The sequence below is a fragment of the Elephantulus edwardii genome, unplaced genomic scaffold, assembly GCF_000299155.1.
Source record: "Elephantulus edwardii isolate Elephantulus edwardi_28Jun2011 unplaced genomic scaffold, EleEdw1.0 scaffold00475, whole genome shotgun sequence".
NCBI classification, from domain to species: Eukaryota; Metazoa; Chordata; class Mammalia; order Macroscelidea; family Macroscelididae; genus Elephantulus; species Elephantulus edwardii.
In genome coordinates, this window is record NW_006400225.1 from 261,318 (window position 1) to 280,922 (window position 19,605).

Below are 19,605 nucleotides of genomic sequence, written 5' to 3' on the forward strand. Positions count from 1 at the left end.
AACAACAACAACAACAACAATGCCATCCTCATCATCTCTGACATACTTGAGCCCACTGCAACAACCACTGAGTCAATCCATCTTGTTGGGGGTCTTCCTATCTTTCTGATCCTCTACTTTTTGAAGCTTGATGTCTTTTCTAAGGACTGGCCCTTCCTAACAACATGTCCAAAGAATGTGAGACAAAGTTTCACTATTCTTACATCTAAGGAGCATCTGGTGGCCCGTGGTAAGAAGCTGTGCTGCAATCCTAAGGCACATGGTTCGAGACCACCAGTTGCTCTGCAGGAAAAAGATGGGCAAGCTTTTTTCATGTGATTAACTGCTTCTGAAAACCTGCAAGAGGGTCTGCTATGGTACAATTCTGACTCTATGGTATACAACAAGAAGGAGCACCCAAGCTATACTTTCTCTAAGGCATATTTGTTTCTTCTTTTGTCAGTCCATGGGATATTCAGTACTCTCCTCCAGTACCAGAGATCAAAGTTACCAATCATTCATCTGTCACTTTTATTCACTGTCCAACTTACAGATGCATAGGAAGTAATTGAAAAAGACTATGGCCTGAATTTCTTGGTTGCATGTTCCATCAACTTTTTGTGTCAGAGATGCATCCTATCTCCATACCTTTTCAATCTATATGCAGAACAGATCATGTGGGAGACTGGGCTTTATGAGGAGGCATTAGCATTGGAGGAAGACTCATCAACAACCTGTGTTATGCAGATATGCAGATGATACAACTTTGCCTGCTGAAACTGAAGAAGGCATGAGACATTTGTTGCAGAAGGTCAAGGACTGTAGTCTTCAATATGGATTGAAGCTCAACATCAAGAAAACAAAGATTCTCACCACTGGGCCAATTAACAGTTTCATGATGGATGGAGAAAAGATTGAGATTGTTTACAACTTCAGCTTGCTTGGTTCCACAATCAACACTCTTGTCATCAGCAGTCAGAAAATCAAAAGACGAATTGCATCAGCTGCCAGGGACCTCTCTAGAGTACTTCAGAGCAAGGAGACTTAAGGTGCTGGAGACTTAAGGCGCTCATGACCCAGGCCATGGTCGTCATAATTACTTGCTATGAGAGATGGACAGTAGTAACTAAGGGTGACAGAAGGATTGATGCCTTTGAGTTTTGGTGCTGGAGAAGTGTGTTGAAAATACTGTGAACTGCCAGGAGAACGGGTCTGTCCAGGAAAGAGTGAAACCAGGCTGCCCCCTGGAGGCAAGGATTTTGAGGGTCTGTCTCACATACTTCTGGCGTATGGCCAGGAGAGACCAGTCCTTAGAGGGAGACATCATGCTTGGAAGGGTGGAGGAACAGCGCAGGAGAGGAAGAACCAAGGTGAGATGGATTGACTCAGTGTCTGAAGAAACAGGATTGGGTCTGTTGGAGATGACGAGATTGGCTCAGGACAGGGTAGGTTTCAGAGCTAATGAGTCACTGCTGACTCGATGGCAAAGAAAACAGCAGCAGCCTGAATTAGGCACATCTAAGTCTTTAAACTGGCATCACTCTCCCTTAGTATTTTGGAAAGGTCCACAATAGCAGATTTTCTCAATGTAACATGCTTTTTAACTGCTGGAACCCAGGATCTTGACAATTTCAATCTTTTCTCCATCTATTATGATTCTGCCTGTTGGTCCTGTGGTGAGGATTTTTTTTTCTTTCTTGATGCTGAGATATAATCCATATTGAAGGCTATAGTCCTTTATCTGCAACAAGTGCCTCAAGTTTTACGAGCTTCTAGTAAGCAAGGTTCTGCATAATGCAGGTGGTTAATGAGTCTTCCTCCAGTCCTGATGCCGCATTCTTCATAAAGTCCAGCTTCTCAAATGCTTTTAGTAAAGCTTAGTAGCATACAGAATGAATAGGAATAGAGAAAGGATACAGCCTTGATACACCTCTTTATTGACTTTAAGCCATACAGTGTGTCCCTGTTCTGTTCAGACAATGGTTTCTTTTCCCAAGGAATAAGTTTTGCATGAGCACAATTAAGGATTCTGAAATTCTCTTTCTTCTCAATGTTAGCCATGATTTGTTATAACCCATACAGTTAAATGTTTTTGTACAGTCAATAAAACACAAATAGCACCCTTTTGGTATTCTCTGCTTTCAGTCAAGACCATCTGACATTAGCAAAGCTATCCTTGATGCCATGGCCTCTTCTAAATACAGCTTCAATTTCTGGCAGTTCTCAAGCCATTTCTGGACAATTTTTAGCAAGAGTTCACATGCATGTGATATTATTCAGTAATTTCCACATTGGGAATGGGGACAAATAAAGACCTAGGGAGGATTTGTTCACCACTCCCAAATCCCCGTCTCCATTTATAAAGGGGGTGAGCAGTGATGCCTACTTCAAATTACAGTCTTACCACTTGGTGAAAGGGAAGGGGGTAATGGTAGTGGCACTAGAACTGGGGGTGCTGTCCGTGGCCATGGTCTTCAGCGAGGGACTGGGTCCAAACCGGGGGGGGGGGGGACAACTTTGGTGGGGGTGTGCCACCCAGCCCCTGGAGTGAGCCATCTGGGCCCTTGGGGTGTAACATCTGACCCGTGGGGAGAGCCATTGGGCCCTCAGGGTGAGCTGATAGGCCCTAGGAGTGAGCCGTTGGGCCCTCAGGGTGTGCTGTCCGACCCCTGGGAAGAGCCTGCCTAGGGTATACAGAGAATTTTATCTAGGCCACTTTCCCCCACCACCACCCCCAGTACACCTGTAACACCTCCAAAGCCCTTCTATTTGTAACTCACAAGTTTGTCCTCTCTAGGTTTGCTCCCTTTCCTACAGGTATTCTTTTTTTAATTTTTTAAATTATTTTATTCTTTTTTTGTGTGTGTACCATCAAATCAGATCTGACTGGTATAGGAAGAGATTCCCCATCCTTCTCCAGTTGAACACTTCATGGATTTGAACCAAGAACCTCTGGGATTGCAGTACAGCTTCTTGCCACCAGGCCACCAGAGCTCCCTCCTATAGGTATTCTTAACAACAGAGCTCTACTGTAGACCTGAACCCTGAACCCAGCTCTGGAGACAAAAGGGAAATATAATTGCCAGCTAAGGAAGTGAAGGAGAATGGAGTCTCAGGGTTCTGCATTCCCACTGGACCCACCCTGGCAAATACTCTACAGTCCAGAGGGCAGTAAATGTCAGGAAAATATCTTCTAACAGAACAAGAAGGCAAGCAGCTTCAACTCAGGACCACCAATAAGGTGTTAAAGTAGGCTCCCCTTCCCCTCTGCCCCCTTCCCATCAATGGCCCTGTTCAGCATGAAGAAGCTAGAGAGTCTGCATCCCATTCCCAAATGAGAAACCCACAAGTGAATAAGATAATTTCTTTGTTAAAAAAAAAAATAATCACCACTGGACTATGCTTAACATTATTACCCTGTCTCTTCTGCTTCCCACTGTATCTTTTTCATTTCCTTTGCCTATTCCCCTGCCTACCAAATTGTGAAGCCCTGCAATTTCATCTCTGCCCATCCTCACCCTTCTGCTCTCAAACCCTTTCCCCCTTGTATCCCCACACAATAAAACAAAGATTGGAGAAAGATTAATCAACAATGACAGATGATACAATCCTGCTTTCCCAAAGAAAAAAGGACTTCAAACACTTGTTGCAGAAGACCACAGATTTCAATACACATTACATTTTAACCTAAGAAAACAAAAATGCTCACCACTGGATCAATAGGCAATATCATGATACATGGGAGAAAAGACTGAAATGGGCAATGACTTCATTTTACTCGGATCCACAAGCAACAGCTATGGTAACAGGAGTCAAGAAAGCAAGACATGCTGCTGTGGGAAAATATGCTGAAAATGACCTCTCCAAGCACTAAGGAGCAAGGATGTCAGTTTAAAGACTTAGGTACACCTAATTTAGGCCATAGTCTTTCCAATTTCTTCCTATGAATCTGAAAGTTGAACAATGAATAAAGATGACAGTAGAATGAATGCTTTGAATTATAAAGTTGGAGGAGAGTCTTGAATATATTACGGACTGCCAAAAGAAAAAACAAGTCCATCTTGGAAGAGGGACAATCAGGGTCTTCCTTAGAGGCAAGGATGGTGAAATATTGTCTGACATATTTTGAGCATATTGTCAGGAGGGCCCTTGAAAAAAGACATCATGGTGTGGGGAAAGGCAAAGGGAAAGTCAGAGAAAGACCCTCAAAAAGATGGACTGATACAGTGACTGTAACAATTGGCTTGAGCATATCAGAGAAGGTGAGGATGGAGCTTCCTAGGGCAAAGTTCAGATGTGTGGTTCACAGGGTAGCTATGAGTTGACATTGATTTGACAGGTCGACTTTAGTGCTGGAATAACAAAGTAAATTCCAGATTCTCTGCTTACTACCACAATCTGGAGTAAGTTTGCTGTGTTAATAAGATAATGGTGGGATGGATCTTGAACCCTCATTCCTACTAGAAAAAAGTACTCAAATCACCATGCTTAGTTCTCTTGGGGGTATATGTGCCTTTTAGTCCTGCAATGCTCTCAAGATATGACCTACTGCATCCAGGTGCTCCAAGAACCACAGTCTGCAGCTGCCCACCTAGTGTTCAATAGCTACATGGAGTGGCCAGAGCCACCTTGTGAACAAAACTGATTCTGGATTTGGGACTTCCCAGCCTCCACAACTGTATGAGCATTTTCCTGCCGGTTTGTGAGTCTCTGTAAGACAAAGAGGTGAGTGACAGAACCCACAGACACAGGAGTAAGAGGGCTGAGTGGAGGAACAGCTGCTGTTAGAGACAACGAGGTAATACAGAAAGTTTGGAAAAGCTGGACATTAGGGAGATTTTTAACCCGACAGGAATTGAGTGTTATATTAATCTTTTTGAAAGAAATTATTCATCCAAGCACTTTCCATTGATATCACGGCTTAGATAAGAGAATGCACTAGTCTTGTAAGGGCTCTTCTGGAGGGCTCGCTCTTATTCTAAAAGTTGTAACGTGGAACCAACTCATAGCTGAACTTCTGGCAAGTTTTCAGAGGCTGTAAATCATACAGGTTAGGAGTTCTGGTGGCTTAATGGTAAAGAGTTGTGCTGCTAACACAAAGGCACATGGATTGAATCCATCAACTGCTCCAAGAAAGAAAGATGAGTAATCTCCCCTGTGGTTTACTACCACTGAAAACCCATTGGAGAGTCAACTATGAGTTGACTTGGACTCAATGGTACATTAATGAAAACAAAGTGCATAAAAGATTGCTGGGATATATTCTATCTTTCTGCGAGAGAGCTCATAGTGCCAAAACCATTCCAAGTTATTATCTATCTATAGGGTAATAACTATTATGATGTCCCTCTTATATATGGGTAAATAAAGGTATAGAAGCCACAGAACTTGTAAGAGGTAGAAATGACTCTGGCTCTAAGGCTGGGCTTCCTTTTGCCTTCTTGATTCTAGGCCCTCGCAGGTTCCTGGGTCTGAGGCTGGTTTCCAGGTTGCAAGGTAGGTTCTCTGGATCTGAGGCAGGTTCTGGCCACTGAGCCACTCTCTCCTCTCATGTCTTACTTGTTTCTCTCTTCTTTGGATCATTTCGTTCCTGACCTCCCTGCTGCTCCCACATCCAACTCTGCTCGTAAGATGTGATAGAAAGGTACAGAATGCAAGCTCTGAGCAAAGCCTCACTACCACCTCTAATTTACAAGCTCAGAGAGGTAGGAATTTATCCATCTGTGCAGACAGGGCTGATTCTGGGACTCAGGTCAGCCAGACTAAAAAGCTCAGATTCTCAATACTTAGATTTGTCAGATGGCAGCTCTCAGTGCATACTGTAAATATACAATTATATGTAACAATAAATGGGCAGCAAAGTTATGCACATTTCTTTTTTTTAAAGATATTTTAAAGTTTCCACTTTTTTATTTTATTATTTTTTTGTGTGTGTACCGTCAAATCACATCTGACTGGTACAGAAGGAGATTGTCCCTCCTTCTCCAGCAGAGCATCTGGTGGATTTGAACCGCACACCTCTGGGATTGCAGTGCAGCTTTTTGCCACTAGGCCACCAGAGCTCCCTTGCACATTTCTTAATCATAACCACACATCCTGAAGGAATGAGTTGCTAGTCCGAGGGTCTTAAGACAATAGACTCAGGGGACATCAACCTTCCCTACAAAGTACCTGTCCCCAAAGCAGTTTTTCACCAGTCTCTGGAGTTTCACTGGTTAACTTTCCCCTCTGGGTGATACAGGCATGCCATATTTCCTAGGCAAGACTGCACAGGAAGTGGACATGCCACAGAAGAATGGAGTGAGATTAATCAGGCTGGAAAGCAAAGATTTACATCCCAGCAGCTGGCACCTCACTGGCCCTGAGTTTGGAAAGCTCTTCTCTGAGCACTGTCTTTTCTATCTCTTTCTCCCTTTCTCACTTCCACCTATCTTTGTAACTGACTGTGGTCTCGCAGATGATATTTCTGAAAACAAACTGTTTTTCTTGAGTGCTGCTTTCTTTCTTTACTCCCATTTATTCAGAAAAATCCTTCAGTCACACCCCCAACCACAGACCACTGCCATCAGTATTCACAAGTATCACACATGTGGAGGCAACGGGCTCAGACAGTGCATAGAACTTCATCACTGCATTACATAGGTCCCCACCCAAAAACCCTTCCAAACCAGAGCGAGCTCCTAAAAAGGTACAAACGAGTCAAAGGGAATTTTCTTTCAAATTGAAGGAATGTTTCCTCCTCTACGAGACCCAGGAAGGAAGAGGGTCAAGAAAAAGTCTACTCCATTATAAACCACTGCTGGGGGACAACTGCATTATGCAAATAACACAACTTGCCTGCAGAAAGTGAGAAGACTTGAAGCTCTTGTTGCAAAAAATCAAAGACTACAGTCTTCAATAGGGGTTACTAGTCAAAATCAATAAAACAAAACTTCTCACCACTGGACCAATAAGCCACATTATGATAGATGGCGAAGAATGAAGTTATCAGTGATTTCACTTTACTTGGACCCACAATCTGCATCCACGGTAGTAGCCGTCAAGAAGATGTGTTGAACTGGGAAAATCTACTGGTTAAGACCTCTCCAGAGTGCTGGAGAGCAACGCTGTCAAAGACTGAGGTGCCATCTAACCTAAGCCACAAGCTGGTAGCCCGATGGTAAGGGGCTGAGCTGATAACCCCAAGGCAAGCAGTTTGAATCCAAGGGAGAAAAATGGGCAATCTCCTCCCCTGTGATTTACAGCCTCTGAACTCACTAGAGTTTCAGACTCCATAGCAAAAAACAACACAACAATCAAAGCTATGGTCTTTTCAGTTGCTTCCTATGCATCTGAAAGTTTGACAGTAAGAATGACAGAAGAAGAATCAATGCCTTTGAATTATGGTACTGAAGAAGAGTCTAGAATCTGTCATGGACTATCAAAAAAACAAATCTGCCCTGGAGAAAGTGCAACCAGGTGCTCCTTACAGGCAAGGATGTGAAAGTTCATCTCACATACTCTTGGGCATTTGTATAGAGGGACTAATGTTTGGAAAAAGGCATCATGCTTGGATGTTAGAGACAAGAACCTCAATAAAATGCACTACACAGTGACTTTGGCAATGGGCTTGAGCTTATCAGAGATGAGGATGGTGCAGGATACTGCAAAGTTCAGATCTTCTGTTCACAGGGCCACTATAAGTCAATCAACTCGACAGCATGTGACAACATTATAAATGGCCACTGGAGACAGTTGTAGACTCCAATCTTGAAATTAAGGAAGAGCCCCTTCCAATTTATTTGCTCCACTGTCTTTCCATTTGTTGTTGGGTGGTGCTGTTGAGTTGAGAGAGAGGACTAGTTAAGCAAAGCTCCAAAACACTTTTTATCAATTTAAGAAAAGTTAACGGTTTATAATCCCACAATAACCTTCATAACCAATAATGATGCTGCTGAGACAGATGGACATTTTCACAACACAGATCAGAGGATAGCAGATTACAATTTCTGAAAAGTAACATAAACTCAGTATCAGCTGTGAAAATAAGGCCAGGTGCTGATTGTGAAACAGACCACCAACTACTCATATGCAAGTTCAAGCTGGAGCTGAGGAAAATTAAATCAAGTCCACAGGAACCAAAATTTGACCTTGAGTCTATCCTACCTGAATTTCAAAACCATCTCAGGGACAGGTTTGAGGCCTTGGACATTAATGAGCGAAGACCAGATGAGCTGTGGGAGGATATCAAGAACACCATCCAGGAAGAATGCAAAAGGTTGTTACAAAGACAGAGGAGGAAGAAAAGACCAAAATGCATGTCATAAGAATATTGCACTGGAGCACAGAGAAAACAAAACAAAGGGAAAAAACCCAAGATATTAAGGAGTTGAACAGAAGATTCCAAAGGGCAGCGTGGGAAGACAAAGTATTACAATGAAATGTGCAAGGAGCTAGAGTCAGAAAATCAAAAGGGCCAGCTCGCTCAGCACTTCTTCAGGTGAAGGAACTGAAAAACAAATTCAAACCTTGAGTTGCTATACTTAAGGATGCTTTGGGTGGAATAGTAAATGATCCAGGAAGCATTAAAAGAAGATGGAAGGGAGCTCTGGTGGCCTAGTGGCAAGAAGCTGCACTGTAATCCCAAAGGTATGTGGTTAGAATCCAGCAGAGCTCTGCTGGAGAAAGAGGGGCAATCTCCTCCTGTACCAGTCAGATCCAATCTGAATGTACACATGCACACACACACAAAAAAGAAGATGGAAAGAGTATACAGTCATTGTACCAAAAGGAATTGGTGGATACAGAAGAATTTCATGAAACAATGTATGAGCAAGAGCCTGTGGTGATGAAGGAGGAAGTTCAAGCTGCTCTGAAAGAACTGGCAAAAAACAAGACCCCAGGAAATGATGGTATACCAACTGACAGATTTCAACAAACAGATGCTGCCCTAGACGTGCTCAGTAAGTTGTGCCAAGAAATCTGGTGGTCAACCACATGGCCTACTGACCGGAAAAGATCTTCCCATTCCAAAGAAAGGTGATCCCACAGAATGTGGAAATTATCGAACAGAACCACTGATATCATATGCAAGCAAGATTCTGCTGAAGATTATCCAAACGACTGGAACAGAGAACTGCAGGAAGTGCAGGCTGGATTTAGAAGAGGCCATGACACTAGGGATATTATAGCTAATGTCAGATGGATCTTGGCTGAAGGCAGAGTGTACCAGAGGAATGTCTATCTGTGTTTCATTGACTATGCAAAGGCATGTGACTGTGTGGATCACAACAAACTGTGGCTGACTCTGAGAAGAATGGGAATCCCAGAACACTTGATTGTGCTAATGCAAAACCTATACTTGGACCAGGAGGCAGTCGTCAGAACATAGCAAGGAAACATTGCATGACATGGATCAAAATTGGGAAGGGTGGCATCAGAATTGGAGGTATACTCATCAACAATCTGTGTTATGGAGATGACACAACCTTGCTTGCTGAAACTGAGGAGGACCTGAAGCCCTTGCTGCAGGGGGTCAAGGACTGCAGCTTTCAATATGGATTGAGGCTCAATATCAAGAAAACAAAGATTTTCACCACTAGGCAGCATCATGATGGATGATGAAGAGATTGAGATTGTTGACAGCTTCAGTTTGCTTGGCTCTACAATCAACATTCTTGGTACCAGTAGCTAGGAAATTAAAAGACGAATTGTACTGGCAAAGTCTGTTGTCTGAAACCTCTCCAAGTTACTGAGAAGCAACGATGTCAGTCAGGAGACCAAGGTGCACCTGATACAGGCCATGGTCTTTGCAATTACTTGCTATAAATCAGAGAGCTGGACAATGACTAGGGATGACAGAAAGAGAGTTGATGTTTTTGAGCTTTGGTGTTGGAGAAGAGTACTGAATATACCATGGACCACTAGGAGAACAAACAAGTTCGACCTAGAGCAGGTGAAGCCAGGCTGCTCCTTAAGAGGCAAGGATTCTTGAAGCTCTGTCTGACATATTTTGGACATGTTGCAAGGCAGGACCAGTCCTTGGAGAGGGACATCATGCTTGGGAGGGTAGAGGGATAGTGCAGGAGAGGAAGACCCTCGATGAGATGGACTGATTCAGTCACTGGGGTAATGGGGATAGGCGTGTCAGAGACAGTAAGATTGGCAAGGGATAGAGCAGGGTTTAGGGCTGTTGTACATAGGGTTGCTATGAGGTGCAGGTGACTCAACGGCACATAACAACAACAACATAAACTCTTAAGACACTCCAGTCAGAATCCCACACCATGGCATTCTCAAAGATGAAACCAAAACAAGACTGAAAACTGTTAGGCTGACGGCGACTTCAAGTTTTCAGTGCTGCATAATTGTCAATGGTTGTGATCTTACAGAAGCAGATCACCAAGTCTTTTTCCCATAGTGTTGTGAAGTGGATTTGAACTCTGAATCTTCCAGTTAGTAAATGAATGCAACCATGTGCACCACTCACCCAGGGAACTCAAAGGGGTAAGAGCTACACAGAAGTCCACAACCAGGAACGACACACTATAGCATTGCAAACAAGAGCCAACTCTACACCGCGCTTGTCCAACAATACAGAAGTGGATGACAGGGCATCCAGAAAGGAAAAGCCTTTGCTGCTGTTAAAACATTAAGTTTCTGAGTTTGACCGTTAGCAGGAGCCCCCCCCTCCCCTTCCCCCCTGGGAGGAGCCGCAACTGCCACAACCCACCTCAGTCACCATCAACACAACCATAAGCAGCTGTCTGCTGACACCCCTCCACCCCCCTCCCACTCAACACTGCCGACACCAACCAGGCACCACGGGCAGGGGCACAGGGAGCTTGTCAGCGGGGACAAAAAGGTCACTGCAAGGAAGGTTTTGGGAAGTAAGGAATGAATATGGTTTCATCAACAGGAATGACATCAAGGAAGAAGTATTTGTACACCAGACTGCCATAAAGAAGAATAATCCCAGAAGTACCTTCGCAGTGTAGGAGATGGAGAGACTGTGGAGTTTGATGTTGTTGAAGGAGAAAAGGGTGTGGAGGCAGCAAATATTATAGGTCTTGGTGGTGTTCCAGTGCAAGGCAGTAAATATTCAGCACACTGTAACTATTATAGACAATATTCTTGTTGTAGGGATCCTCCATGTAATTACCAACAGAATTACCAGAATATTGAGTGGGGAGAAGAATGAGGGATAGGAGAGTGCCAGCCCTACCACCGGCAAAGCAGGCGACGGTTCCCACCTTACTACATAGGGAGACCCTATGGGCAGAGACCTTATGGGCAGAGACCCTATGGGTATCGACCACAGTATTCCAACTCTCCTGTGCAGGAAAAAGTGATGGAGGGTGCTGACAACCAGAGTGCAGGAGAACAAGGTAAAGCAGTGAGACAGAATATGCATCAGGTTTTAGACCAGGATTTCCCCGGGGCCCTCCTTGCCAAAGACAGCCTAAAGAGGACGGCCATGAAGAAGATAAGGAAAATCAAGATGAGACCCAAGGTCAGCAGCCACCTCAACGTCAGTGCCACTGCAACTTCAATTACCAACGCAGATGCCCAGAAAACCCTAAACCACAAGATGGCAAAGAGTCAAAAGCAGCCAATCCATCAGCTGAGAATTTGTCTGCTCCCGAGGCTAAGCAGGGCGGAGCTGAGTAAATGCAGGCTTACCATCTCTATCATTATCTGGTTTAGTCATCCAGAAAGAAGAAATGAATATGAAATTCCAGCAATAAGAAATGACCAAAAGATTGGAGCCGAAGACCTTAAGTGCTTGTTTTTTGCCTGTTGACCAGATAACTAAAACTATCTGCATTATCTATGCTGCATGGGGTTTTTATTATTTTTACCTAAAGATATCTCTTTTTTGGTAACGACAAAAAAGTGCTTTTTTAAAAAGCCTGGTTTTTCTCACTACACCTTTAAATATTTTTAAATTGTTTCATATCTGGTCAAGTTGAGATTTTTTAAAACTTCATTTTTAGTTTGTTATAAAAGTTGGTTTTTCAAAAAAAGTCAACAAAACTGCAAGAACCTGTTTATAAAGGTCTTACATAATAAATTTTTTTTAAAAACCCAACAAATACATTTAAGTTTCTGACTATATGGACTGACTTTGGTATACAATGTGTATGAAGGTTTCAATTAAAGAAAGAACTATGCATGAAGCTATCTATGGTGAGTGTTCTTCTCCCTTTCATAAGGGCATGTTAGAAACAAAAATATGGGGATGGGAGATGGGAAAGAAAGACTCAAGACCCCTTAATGACAACCAAGCCACTGAACCCAGTACAAATTCTAGTGGCTGTCCACTCTCCAACTGTCCACTGAGATAACATATGAGAAAGGATGTGTGACTTCACCCGCCCCAGGGCAGAGATGGACCTGAACACATTGACTGGAGAGCAGAGCCACTTCTCAGCTCAAATAACAGTGGACACAACGCTGCAATGGCCTGGAGGAGAGGCTCCAGGGCACTGGTGAGAGAGACAAGAGAGTACCATGTCTCTGTCTGGGGCCCATCTCCTCCTAAGTCCAGCAGCCCATTGGACAGTGCAGGACCTAGCCCTACCTAAATGACTGCAACCTCCACTGGGGAAGGGAACACTTCAGTCCTGAGACCAGCATCAAGGGCAGCTACATTGGCACATGCTGTGCAGACTGCTCATAAACACAAGGCCAAAATTATTTTGGCTTCTTTAGACAACTCATTAAAAAAGCAACCAACTTGGTACCTAGAAATGAAAAAGGCAGGAAGGTGCATGGAAAGGACCCAGGGCCTGCATACAGAGTTGTACAGCCCACTCCTCAGAGTCAGGGCTCTCCCCCATAGCCTTAGCTGCTCTGTTCTTGACAATGTCTAGGCTGAGGGCATGGCCCACCCGCAGCAGTGGGTGTCAGATGGTGGTGCCTGCTGTCTTCCTCCCTCACGCAGCACCTGGACTGCCCACTTGGTCCAAGGCTGCCTCTAGTCCAGAGCAAGCTTGGAGATCCTGGACCTCTTGCAAACAAATTCTGCATCCATTCTCCCTTCCACGGTGTTCCAGGAACCTGTCACATTGGATGGGGTTCCCCTGTGGGCAGAGGAGAGGTGCATCTTGCTTGTTGGTCAGCAGAGGGGCCCAGAGGTGGACAGGAGGGTGCTGCTCTGCTGTAGGCCAATTTCATCTACCGCAGAATAAGCTAGATGACAGGAGTGTCTTTACCCAAGAACTTGCTGACTGGAAGTCCCAAGTTTAGGATGTGCACTTGAGGGGCTGGAACATCAACTCTTAGCTGGTATTCTGGATTTCCCAGACTACACTTAGTAAAAGCCATGCAAGATCTGTGGGACGACTCTCTCCTTCCATCACAGGATCTCAATTTCCCAACAGTCTGAGGGATTACCAGGGAGAAAAATAACCAGAAGAACTAAATACTGAGCCCCAGGCCTGGGGATGACACTCAGCTCCAGGCCAGCCAGATGTTAGAGCCTCACATCTCCCAAATGCCGGACACCTGCATGTCCTTGCCCAAAAGGGCACCAGCACACAGCTATCACCTCTCTGCCCCAGCCTGTCTGTACAGCGCACTCTAAGAACACACAGAAATATACTCCCCCTCCCACAACTCCACCCACAGAAGTCAGCCCTGCATCCCTCAGGCCCCAAAAGGGGCACACGTAAGCCTGTCCAACTCAGCACCCTGGCTGGCACCCGGCTGGCAAGGTGGTCTGCCACGGGTCTGCTTTTGTTGCTTCTAGGTGCAGCAGCTTTCAGCCCAACTTGAGAAAGCCGGCAACACTGCCCAGTCCCTGTTGCCTTCTCCGACAGCGGAGTCCTTTGTCTACATACTTCCCTCAGCTTCTTGGAGGCAGGATGGCAAGCTAGGGTGTAGGACTGGCGGCCTCCACGGGCGACTCTCAGGTTTTGAGCATGAAGGGGAAAAATATTCCAGGCAGAAACCACACACACGGAAACCTGCTGCACCCGCGGAAAGCCAAAAGCCCACGGTGCTGCAGAGGGTGAGCCCTGACCCTCAACTGGAATAGACCAGAATTCACACTGGGCAGAGGCAAGGGGGGGGGGACGCCCGAGAGAAGGAAACCTGGGAATTCCCTGATATAGGCAGTAAGAAGAAATGGTGATGGTAAAGGTGGGAGTGACAACAGGTATGGGCTAAAGCAGTGCCAAGTCTGAGGGCCCAGGGCGCTGAGCAGGTCAGTACAAGATTAGGGAGACTGAGAAAGCAGAACAGTTGGTGAACGAGTGGGCCCAGGCGGCGGGGTGGCCGGGACCAGAGGGCAGGGCGCCAGGGGACGCTCACCTGGGCGTGCGCAGCGAAGCGGGGTCTCGACGGTCGAGCACGCCAGGCACGCAGTTAGTGAGCTCTGTCCAGTCGGCGTGTAGCCCGCAGCTCCAGCCGGTGGAGAAGCGCGAGAAGAGCCAGGTCTCGCGGCGGTTGGGCCGGTAGCAGGTGCATTTCTTCTGGCCGGGCCGGCAGTCACAGGGCACCTCAAGGCGCACGTTCTGAACAAGGTGGCGGCCGAAGGTGGTGCCACCTGTCTTCTGAATGTGCAGGAAGACAATCACGTCATCGCCCTTCATGTCGAAGCGCAGCGAGCGCTCGAGCTCGTGCACTGGGAAGTAATACTTTTTCTCGTAGTGCGGGTCAGGCGTGGGGAAAAGGTCCAGGTCGCTGGGCGGCGCACGGCCGCCGGGCGAGCCCAGGCTCAGTCCTGGGCCCGCGTACTGGTACAGGATGAGCATGAAGCACGCCGAGCCTGCCACGACAAGCACGAACTTGCTGGCGCGCTCAACCATGGTCCTGCCGCCGGCTCGCCGTCGCCGCATGTGTCACCATTGCCAGCGGGCCGAGCGGCGGGCGACGGCCGGCCGCGCAGAGGGCTCCGCGCCCGCTGCCTGCGCCCTGGGACTGGAGGACGCCGGTGCGGCTGCCTCCGCCTGTACTGCGGCCCAGCGAGGCCAGCTACTCGCAGCCTCTCGCAGTGATGCAGGCCCGAGCCCCAACTCCGCGTTGCACCATGGCTGCCGCCCGCCCCACCCCACTCTGCGCCCTGCCCAGCCAGGCCCGTACCCACGCCCGCCGGGTCCTCTCCGCGCCCACAACGCTCTGCACCGCCCTCCACGCCGCCGCAATCACGCCCGGCTCCGGCCCCGCCCCGCGCGCTGACGTCTTCACTGCAATGGGGCTAGGCTGCGGCTCCGCCCTGCGCGTGCCCTCATTCAGCGCTTGCGCCCTGCGCGTCGCTACTTTTGAGGCCTTCTTGTGTGGCGTGCTGTTTGGGGTCGTGGGCTTAGTTTAACCTGGTTTAACCCTCTCTAGGATGAATCCGTTTTCTTGGCACTCCATGGTACATTCAATACTCTTCTCCAGCACCACAGCTCAAAGGCGTCAATTCTCCTGTCCTCCCTAGTCATTGTCCAGCTCTCTGATGCATAACAAGTGATTGCAAAGACCATGGCCTGTATCAGGCACACATCTTCGTCTCCAAAGAGACACCGTTGCTCTTGAGTACTTTAGAGAGGTCCCTAACAGCAGACTTTCCCATCGCAATACGTTTTTTGATTTCCTGGCTGCTGGTGCCAAGAGTGTTGACTGTGGAGCCTAGCAAACTGAAGCAGTGAACAATCTCAATCTCTTCGCCATCCATCCTGATGCTACCGATTGGTCCAGTGGTGAAAATCTTTGTCTTCTTGACATTGGGCCTCAGTCCATACTGAAGGCTGCAGTCCTTGACCCTCATCAGTAAGTGCATGAGGTCCTCCTCAGTTTCAGCGAGCAAGGTTGTGTCACCTACATAACGCAGATTGTTGATAGATCTTCCACCAATCCTAACGCCATGTGTCTCCTCATAGAGCCCACAGAAATAATTGTTAGATATGTAACTTTAGGGTCTCTGAAATAATTGTTTACTGTGTTGCAAGAAGTCTAATTATTTTGATAGTAATGGAATGCTTTTATTTTCTGTATATGCTAAGAAAAATAAAGCTCAGCTCTTTTGGCTCTTGCCTAAGCCCCCTGTGCCTTGCTTTCTCTTTGTTTTTCTGTGTGTTTTTCCCTCAACAGCACCATGACCTCAGGTCCCACTGGTAAATTGCAACAAACAATACTTTGAAAGTACTAATTAAAATACATTTTCTCTCTTTAAAACTATTTCCTTTCCAGGTGCATTTAATATCATGAGTGTGATGTAAAAGGCTTGACTATAATGAAGGAGCACATCCCTCATTAACACATCAATCTATTAATATGTGTCTGCTGAATGAAATGGAGATTCAATTTATTTCACTACTGTGGAAAAAAACACGTCATGCTTCAAATAGTTCAAATTTGATTTTGAAAATGTCATCTCTGTGTTTGGACAGTCTACAGCATTAACAACCATTTCAAGAAAACACCATTGATTAAAGGCTCAATAAAGGAGCACTACTCTAAACTAAAAGGTCACATGTATAAACTTATACTATATTGACATCTAGCAGTCAATTTCTCTCATGATTATTAAAAGTTAATTCTTTTAGAAAACCCACTCTTTAGAGACAAAATTACCTCATTCAAATTTTAAAGCAGAAATTCAACAATAATCAAGTCCACAGTCCTATTAGCAAAGCTAATATACATGTCTCTAAGTCATTATGCTCAAAGTTAACCTCAATTAATTTTCAGACCATGACTTGAAGTAGGTGCACCTTAGTCCTTAAACTGACATAATTGGTCTTTAACATCATGAAGAGGTCCTTGATAGCATATTTCCTCTATGCAAATTTACCCAAATGACTTCTCTGAAAAGTAATTGAGAAATAGTTGCTATTCATCTGAAAGTTGGACAATGACTAAGGATGACAGTAGAAGAATTAATGCCTTTGTGTTGTGGTGTTGGAGAACAGTAATATCTCAGGGACCACAATAAGAACAAGCAAATATGTCTTGGAGAAAGTGCAACCGGGGTGCACCATAGAGGCAAGAATGGAGGAACTTTGTCTCACATATTGTTATGAGGGACCAATCCTTGGAGAAGAGTCTCATGCTCGATAAGGTGGAGGGTCAGTAAAAGAGAGGAAGACCTTAAATGAGATAGATTGACTTTAACAGTGTGATCAAGTATATCAGAGGATGAGAATGGTACGGAATACACAGGTTCATAGTCAACTTGATGGCACCCAACAACAACAGGTTTCCATTCCTCCCAACTGTCTGAAGATGCATTGTGCCACCAGCCTAAGATTTTTGTTTCTTCCTTTATTGTTTTCAGATAGGAACATTTTTCAAGTGCATGTGATTCCTAGAAGGGGAATTTCTCAGAGACAGTGGGATAGTCTCAGATATGGCATGGCACAGCATGGTTCTTGGGTCTCTTTCAGTTGAGAATAGCTCCTTTGTAATTTTGTTTTAACAGGTTTTTAAAAATTAATTTTAATGAAAGTTTATGGAGACTTAGCTCCTTTGTAATTTTGTCACTTTTGAGGATCAGGCCAGCTGTATTGTAAAATGTCCCTATGTTAATTTGTCTGGGAATTCCCTTGTGTTCAGGTTTTGTGTTTTGACTGGTTTGTTACAAAAGAGGCCCTGTGTGGCATAGTGTTATGTGACTCATATCATAGTTCTTCTCAATACTGTAGATACTTTCATGGCCTGTAGGAAGTTGTACTGCTGAATCAAAGGTGACACCTCTGGCAGTTCAAATCCACCAGCCACTTGAGGGAGAAAATGAGCGCTCTTCTCTCATGTTATTCATAACCTTCAGCAACCTGCTAGAGTAAGCTGCTAATCAGTTCTGACTGAATGGCAATGAACGTTTTACCTAGTTATTATTAAGTACCTTTTTAAAAATCCTTACTAATTTTCAGGCAGAAAACGACAGCATTTACAGTGGTGAATACCTGCAGAAAACCACCTTAATCAAGTGATCAAAGTTAAGTCACTCGTTTACCTATACCTATTGCAAGCAGGTGCCTCCGGAAACTCTATGTACGTACAGTGCTCAGGCTGTTTGTTCATGGGGTCACTATGAGTCGTCTACGACTCGACGGCATCAAACAACGCTAACAATTGACGACCAAGAGAGACCTACGTTGGCCTAGTGGAAAGGAAGCTATGCTACCAAGTCGAAGGTGGGTGATTTTCATCTGTGGCCCTCGGCCAGGTTTAAATTGTCTTCCTGTCAAACATTCTTCTAGGTGGTATAGCACTGGTCTGTGCATTGCTGTACAGAGGTAATTCGTGGTTGCTGTGATGCTGAAGACTGTGACAGTGATGTGCCAATCGTGGTAATGGGCACCCATGGCGGACAGTGTTGGCTGGAGCTTCCCGACTAAATCAAGCCTGGAAGCAGGAGCGGCATCCACTTCCGAAATGGCTTGCCTCCGGAATCTCTTACGAACTAACAGTGCTCAGGCTGTTTGTTCATAGCGTCGCTATGAGTCTACGACTCCATGGCATCAAACAACAACAACAATTGCAAGCAGGAGTGGCATCCACTTCCTAAACATTATGCCTCTGGAAACTATGAACTTTGAGAAATGACAGTAGTTATAGAAAGGTTTCAGGTCTTTTGTTCAGAGGGTCACTATGAGTTGTGCTTTACTCGACAGTAATCGACAACAACAAGAAGCCACTTCTTGAATAGTCTGACACCTTCAGCAAAGAAAAGAAGAGAAAAACCTGAAACAAGAGGTCCTTCTGGAAAGTTTTCCAGTAACAATTAAAAGCTGGACCGTTAAGAATGTGGGGTTTTGGCTTAAAAAGTTCGAGTCTTGGGAAGCTCTGGTGGCCTAGTGGCAAGGAGTTGCAACTACAATCCCAGAGGCACATGGTTCGAATCCACCAGATGCTCTGCCAAGGAAGGAGGGACAATCTCCTCCTGTACCAGTCAGATCTGATTTGACAGTACACTCACACAAAAATAATAAAATAAAATAAAATAAATTTTTTAAAAAGTCCGAGTCTTGGTGTGGCAATCAGTACATGGCTGTTCCATCACAGCTCCTCACCTCTGGACTGTCAGGAAAGTCTTAACTAGGGAATGTGATTTGTTTACGTCTCAGGTGTATGCTTGCAGTCACTCAGTTAATTTTGGACTTGTTACAGTTTATCTTCAGTCTGTTCCAGCTCATCTTTCATTTGTAGGAAAAACAAGCTGATCGCTGTGTCTGCCATTGTTGATTTCAGTTGGGTAACACTCAGCTGCTGAACATGCTGAACTAGGCACTGGATTTGAGTAGTACACTCTTGCATCTCTTGATCCTTGGTTGCTAGTCTCATTACGAAGATGTTTCCCCCATGTGCAGACACTTGCTGTTTTTGCTTTAGTTTTTCTTCAGACTCCCTTAAGCCAATTACATCATTAGATCTGTGTACTTGCACTCCAAAGCTTGCACATATGCTTCATAATTCTTCTATGTTAGATATAATATTTTTTAACTTAGTATATTTTTCATTTCAATGAACATCTACAGAGATTTTGGAATTCCATTCATTCATTGTTGCACCCTTCTCCCCACACCCCCCTAGCACCCACCCCACGTTTGCTCCTCTCCTTGAAAAGCAAAAGAAAAACACCCTCATTGGTACACAATCCCTCCGCACCTCCCCAAACCCCACCCCCCACCCCAAATATAATCCACTCTGCAACCC

At 45.3% G+C, this 19,605-nt stretch overlaps 1 protein-coding gene and 1 pseudogene across 1 annotated transcript in view; one reads left to right on the forward strand and one right to left on the reverse strand.

The window, feature by feature from the left end:
- The window catches only part of HS6ST1 (heparan sulfate 6-O-sulfotransferase 1), a 76,099-nt gene extending 61,288 nt beyond the window's left edge, over positions 1-14,811 (reverse strand). Inside the window, exon 1 of the mRNA XM_006902942.1 lies at positions 14,275-14,811. Within this exon, the coding sequence (XP_006903004.1) occupies positions 14,275-14,801 (527 nt within the window). The 5' untranslated portion in view covers positions 14,802-14,811. The remainder of the gene's footprint in view (positions 1-14,274) is intronic.
- A 343-nt stretch (positions 14,812-15,154) lies between these two features.
- Positions 15,155-19,605, forward strand: part of LOC102858085 — a 63,555-nt pseudogene continuing 59,104 nt past the window's right edge.